The sequence below is a fragment of the Charadrius vociferus genome, unplaced genomic scaffold (assembly GCF_000708025.1).
Source record: "Charadrius vociferus isolate BGI_N301 unplaced genomic scaffold, ASM70802v2 scaffold50, whole genome shotgun sequence".
Taxonomy (NCBI): Eukaryota; Metazoa; Chordata; class Aves; order Charadriiformes; family Charadriidae; genus Charadrius; species Charadrius vociferus.
Genome location: NW_009646445.1, coordinates 1,960,870 through 1,966,773, shown reverse-complemented (window position 1 = coordinate 1,966,773; position 5,904 = coordinate 1,960,870). Strand labels below are relative to the sequence as shown.

Below are 5,904 nucleotides of genomic sequence, written 5' to 3'. Positions count from 1 at the left end.
CCCGGGGGGGAGGGCCGGTGGGGCGCGGGGGGGGCTGCTTCGGCAACTTGGGTGGGAGAGGGGGAGAGTCCGTTCGCCCGTCAGCCGGGCCGCGGTAGCCGTCGTTGTCCGGCGCCGCTGGAAGGAGCGCACAAACAGAACGGATTTCTGTTTATCTGGCGGAGCACATCAGGAAATTCCCAGCAAATAAATACTGTGAACTCTGAAGGAGGAGCTTAGCTGGGGAGCGAAAGCAGAGAATTTTCTAGTATTGACACACTCCTCTGTGTGTGTACATGTGTGTGCACTTGTGCGTTTCTAATGCCTTTTTTTGTTTGTTTTGCCTCTGTGTCACCAACTGTGTCCCTCCGTGCTCTGCTTCAGGGACACCCCTGCCCTGTCTGTTGAAGTACACCAGGCTGGGGTTTGGGTTTTCTCATCACTGAAAATACGTTATACAGCTAAGCGGAGAAAGAGTAAATACCAGCATTTGGGTATAACAATACATGAAACCAGCTACATCATTTAAGTTTGTTTTGGAGACCGAAAACTTTGCGCTTAATGAAACTCTTCCTGGGAGGCAGGTCAGTGAATGAATCTTACAGAAATATCTATTCGTTATTTAAAATTAAGTGCAGGCAGAATTCCTGTTGTGTATCTCTCCCCTGAGAAAATACTAAACTTGTAACTGATTCTTACAGGTACCGTTGTTCAAAACAGAAACAGGAGGGAGAAACATTGCTTTGAAGAAATCTGAAGATGAGTGCCCACACACAGACCGCAGAGAAGGGACAGAACACGACACTCTTGTGCCAGGAAAGCTATGTTTGCAGTGGGACGGATGAAGCAATCTTTGAGTGTGACGAATGCAGGAGCCTACAGTGCCAGCGTTGTGAAGAAGAGCTGCATCAGCCAGAAAGGTTACGGAACCATGAACGGACCCGTATAAGACCCGGCCATGTCCCGTACTGTGACTCCTGCAAAGGTGCCAATGGGAACATAATGCATGCCAGTATGACGGGCTCGAGGCAGATAGCAGCGGTGAGGTGCCAGGTGTGCAAAATCAACCTCTGTGTAGAGTGTCAGAAGAGAACACATGCTGGGGGGAACAGAAGGAAGCACCCTGTCACTGTGTACCATGCTGGCAAAACCCAAGAGCAGGAAGAGGAGGAAGGGATGGATGAGGAGACCAAGAGAAGGAAGATGACAGAGAAAGTTGTGAGTTTCCTCTTGGTGGATGAAACTGAGGAGATTCAGGTAAGAACTGCTGTGGTTTGTTTGAACGGGCAAGATCCTTTAGTTTCTACCCTAGTCTTACAGGCTGCTGTGATGCATGATTAATACTTGAAGTGTGACTGGCAGCAACGGTAACAAAATTAGGATGGCGAGTTAAGCCTCACTAAGTGAGTATCTTGGGCCAAAAAGACACAGTGCCTTGGAGTGGCCTTGCTCATGAGTTCCTCAAAAGGTCGAGTTCATCAAAACCTTATGTATGGCAAAAGCATCCTCTAAGAGGCTTGGTAAGTGAAGCTGGTGAAAGAATTGGCTCCGTACTGAGACACACGCAACTAAGATAAGAGTTCTCTGTGTAGGATGCTGATCATTCCTGAACAAAATTGAACTGAGAGGATTGCAGTAGATATCTTGCAAATGGGAGTGCTGGCAGCCAATCTCCTGCCGTATGACTAGGAGTGGGCACTGTACCAAGCAGTGCTAATGCAAGTCTATAGCCCCCTGCAACCCTCCTTTAGCATCAGTAAATCTGTCTGACTTTTAGGAATAGGATAAAGTAAAAATAAGGGTTCAAAGTGTGCTGTCCAAGTCCTAAAGACACCATGGTTAAGCTATATCGCTTGTCACAAATATCATTCTGTGTTAACCTTTTGCTGAAAGAAGGGGAAACTTGCCGTCAATTTAGGGTAGGCCTACTGGTAATAACAGCAGAAATACTAGCTGACTAGGAACAACTTCTCAGGAGGCATTATTTTAGAGAGTCTAGCATTCAATATATGCAGGTAATTAACTTTTCTGTTGGCCCTTATATTTGGTGAGCATAAGGACTTTGCAAATGTAAAAATACTTTACAAATGTAAAACCAGCAATGTGTGAAAGTCACAGAGCAGGTTAGTTACACAACTAAAAATTCTGCTTCATCTTCTGGCTTCTAGTTTGCATCCTTTATGTTAAACCTCATTCAGGAGGCACTGAAAGAAAATGTGTAGTCACCTGAAGACTCAATATCCGGTTGTTCTAATTTAACATATTCATGTTAGCAGAGGTAAAATGAATTGTGGTGATGTCCTGATTGTTGGTAGATTGGTTATTTGTATCCATCATAGTAACAGTCAACGTGCTTACCATGCATTGCAAGGAAATGTGACCCAAGTATCTTCTACTAAAGAAGAGTATGTATATATGTACACTGTAATTATACTAGAGTATAGAATAGATGCAAGATACTTGGATCACATTTTGGTCAGTTCAAGTATACTGATTGAAAAATTCTCCTGGCTTTTGGAGGGGAAAAGGAGGAAAGGATGACAGTCCTTACGATGCACCGACATAGAAAACCCACTATGTAGGACACCAGTGATTGTACAATGAGTTTCAGGTGTAGTAGGGGTCCTAAGTTTGTATGCCTCCCCTAAGCGCGCACACACACATTTCTTTGAAATGCATGGCAGATGCAGACTTTTCAATAATCTTCATCTAGCCATGATAGCAAGGTCTGAAATGCTTTTGAACAGGGCTGTCCTGGAAAGCTGCTCACAAGTGGTGGCTGTGTGTGGTTTTAGGTTGTCCTTATGCTCATGAATCTCTGAGTCTTATTGACGCAGACTTTTGGCTGCCTCTTGCAAGCAAGTGCATTGCTATTTTAATGTCATGGGCAATAAAGCCAACTTCCTTATTGGGACAGCAGTGGTCCTTTATCAGATCATAGCAATTTGATCAGAAGAGGGTTGACAAAGCTCTCCAGAAATGATCTTGCTTCACTACCAAGATGTTGAATCAGAGCTCTTCCATCTGGAGTGATCTTCTCTTCCTCATAGCTGAATACTTACATGACATCTCACAGCCAGTCTCAAAGCAGTTTGAGAGTTTTCAATTAAAATATTTTCCGGCAGCTGGAACTTAAAGAGTGCTTGCTATTATAGTGATGTTTCTGCTAGTAAGCACAAGGACCTTTATTTAGAGAGGGCTGTCAGATGACTAGCTAGCTCTCAGGACATCTTCTCTAGCATCTTTTGCTCTTGATAATACTGAACAGCCAATTTAGCTACAGAAAAGTGATCCTCAGTCTTTTCTTTTGTGCTTATCAGTAGCAAGATTATTGCTGATTACGTGGGGAGAAATCCTTAGAATCTTCTTTATTTAAACTGAGGTTTTGTCCAAAAATACCCAAACAGTAATAACTTGAAATGTGGAGATTCAGGGTTTGAGGGTGCATGGCTTTTTAAGCTTGAGCAGACAGATGAAGGGTCTATTAGAATTATGGAGTCCAGCTATCTTTAACTGTTTTTCTGACCTTTGGAACTTGAAAGTTGTTGCATTAGTTTGGAAGTAAGAGGGGAAACTGCTGATTTGCTATCAGTGGTAGATTCTGCTGTAGCAATGTTAAATGCTAGTCCTACAAAATTAGGTAGAACTAGTTATGCTACTGAGCAAATGCAATGGATGGAGATACTTGCTGATATGTACGTGTTTACAAGCCTCTAACTTGAAAGTGGTTCAATGAGATGGGAACACAAAGCGAAGAGATTTATTTTCTGTTTTCCTTTGGAACTTGAAGTTGTTAAGCTCAAGCGGTTCATCTCATTGTTCCTGTTGGCTTCTTGGAGGTGGTAGCTGTGAAACTGAAGGACATTTATAGTGTGTAAACAATGACCGAGCTAGTTCCAGAGTCAGAAGCAACGTAGATTAATCCATAAGGAGCTGTGCCTGAGCAAATTAGTTTATCTGAAAGGTGGAGGTTCTCAGCTTGGGCTGAGCACTACACTGACACAGCTATGATAATTCTGAGATCTGCATAATTGTCTTTGTGCCATGTTGCACAGATGTGCTGGCCTGCTCAAAGCTAGTTTGGAGCTTTTTGCGCTATGCAGACATAACCATAAGCTCAGAAAGCTGAGGACTTCTTGTGCTTGTTTCAAATCCACTTAGTCAGGAAAGATCCCCTTTTAAACCACCGCTTATGAAGCAGTTGTGTGTAGAGAACTGATGGTAGCTTAAGCTCATATCTGTGAAATGCAAGCTTCTCTGATGTTCATCATAACAGCACTGTATCTGAGCACCTCAGAAACAGTGTGATTATCTCATGTTAAGCAAATGCCATTAAAGGTTAAATCCAAGTTCACACTGCAAGTCTGTGGAAGAACCACAGAGAGAGGTTGTTCCTGATGGAGTCCGACTCCACCTGTCTCACACACCCCACAGCGTGATGCTTTCCGACTCTTGTGAGTTAGTCCGCAGCCATCTTGACCTATACCACAAATTTTCCTTTCCTTCTTCCAGGACTTACTGCCTCTCATAAGACCTTATTGACTTCTATGAGAAAACAAGTTGTGTCCATGGGTTTTCCAAATTGACATCACCTGCAGTTTAGACCCCATTCTAAGTCCTTTCTTTCAGGCTGTTTTATGCAGTTTCTCTTTGCGCAGTATTAAATGTTTGGCCTTATCTATTGCATATCTAAATCTGTGACTTCAGTGAAATTGTTCCTGATAACTGCAGCATGTGTTTGTTAATTGGCTCTGACATAGTCTCTCTTCCTTGCTCATCTCTAATCAGAATGATATTATGGGGATTACTTCCTCAGCCAATTGCTTTGGTTTTGTCACTGCTCTTGTTACATTTTCCACATCTCCTCTTTGCCATGTTAGACTCAAACTGTTGCCCCCTTTTTTTTTTTTTTATCTGTGTAAATCCCTCAACTGACTCTCCCGATCTGCTCTGTCAAGATGTCAGCTTTCCTTTCTTATCTCTAACTTGCTGAATTTTCAAACAAGCATCATTGCGCTGTTGCTAGCGCTGCCCCTAGCACACAGGAGGCCTTTCCCTTAAGACCTTACAGAACCAATTCATTGATCTTTTTTAAAACTCCCCTATACTTGTATATCTATTAAGAAAAACACAATAATAAAAAGATGACTCAGGTTAGGATAGTTGTTTTGAGTCCTGATACTGTGTCACTGTTTCTTGAACTTTTCCATGTGTCTGTCTTTGTCTCTTGTACTTATGTTTATGCAGTTTCTGGAACAATATCCATTTTTGCTTTGTCTTTGTGTCCTTTGCAGTGGAAGTCTTTAGCATAAAGGACAGAGTTCTGTATCGGTTGTACAGTGAACTCTATTTACTACTACTTCTGAGGTAGGGAAGAAGAAATGCTTAGCAATGCATAACAAAAATTGGATATTTTTATCTTGAGGAACAGATGTTGAGAGTTCTTACCACAGGATCAGAACTTGGTTGTAGTATCACTAGTGGCTTCTATGATAACACTTTGTCCGAAGCTCTAATTAAGGACTTGGCACATATACTTTATAGAAGTAGAAAAAGCCTTTAATTGACCCCAGAAGATAGGGGACATGCTTGATTGTTATTAGTCTGCCTTAGAGTTCACTGATCTTTGACCAGAAACTAGCTCTGTCACAAGAAATTACCCAATCTCTGGGTTGCAAAGAAAAATAAAAGGTACTGACTTTGTAGCCTGCCTTATGAAGGAGACAGGAAGAAAATAAAATTTTGCGTCTAGCTAGTCACAAAAATATCTCCAGCAGTATAGTTTTATGTGGGAGAAGGAGCATAAGAGTTTCCCTGAGAATACCCACTATGAGCTCCCTTTCTTCAGTTAGCAGGGCCTTTTTGTTTTACCATTAGACATCTCAATTTCCTGAGTCCAGCCCTATTCCTTGAGTTCTTCTTATT

General features: G+C 42.2%; 1 protein-coding gene across 1 annotated transcript in view; it reads left to right on the top strand.

The window, feature by feature from the left end:
* The first annotated feature begins 361 nt into the window (after positions 1 to 361).
* The window catches only part of ZFYVE1 (zinc finger, FYVE domain containing 1), a 25,702-nt gene continuing 20,159 nt past the window's right edge, over positions 362 to 5,904 (top strand). Inside the window, 1 exon segment of the mRNA XM_009882287.1 lies at positions 362 to 1,236. Coding sequence (XP_009880589.1) covers positions 739 to 1,236 — 498 coding nt within the window. The 5' untranslated portion in view covers positions 362 to 738.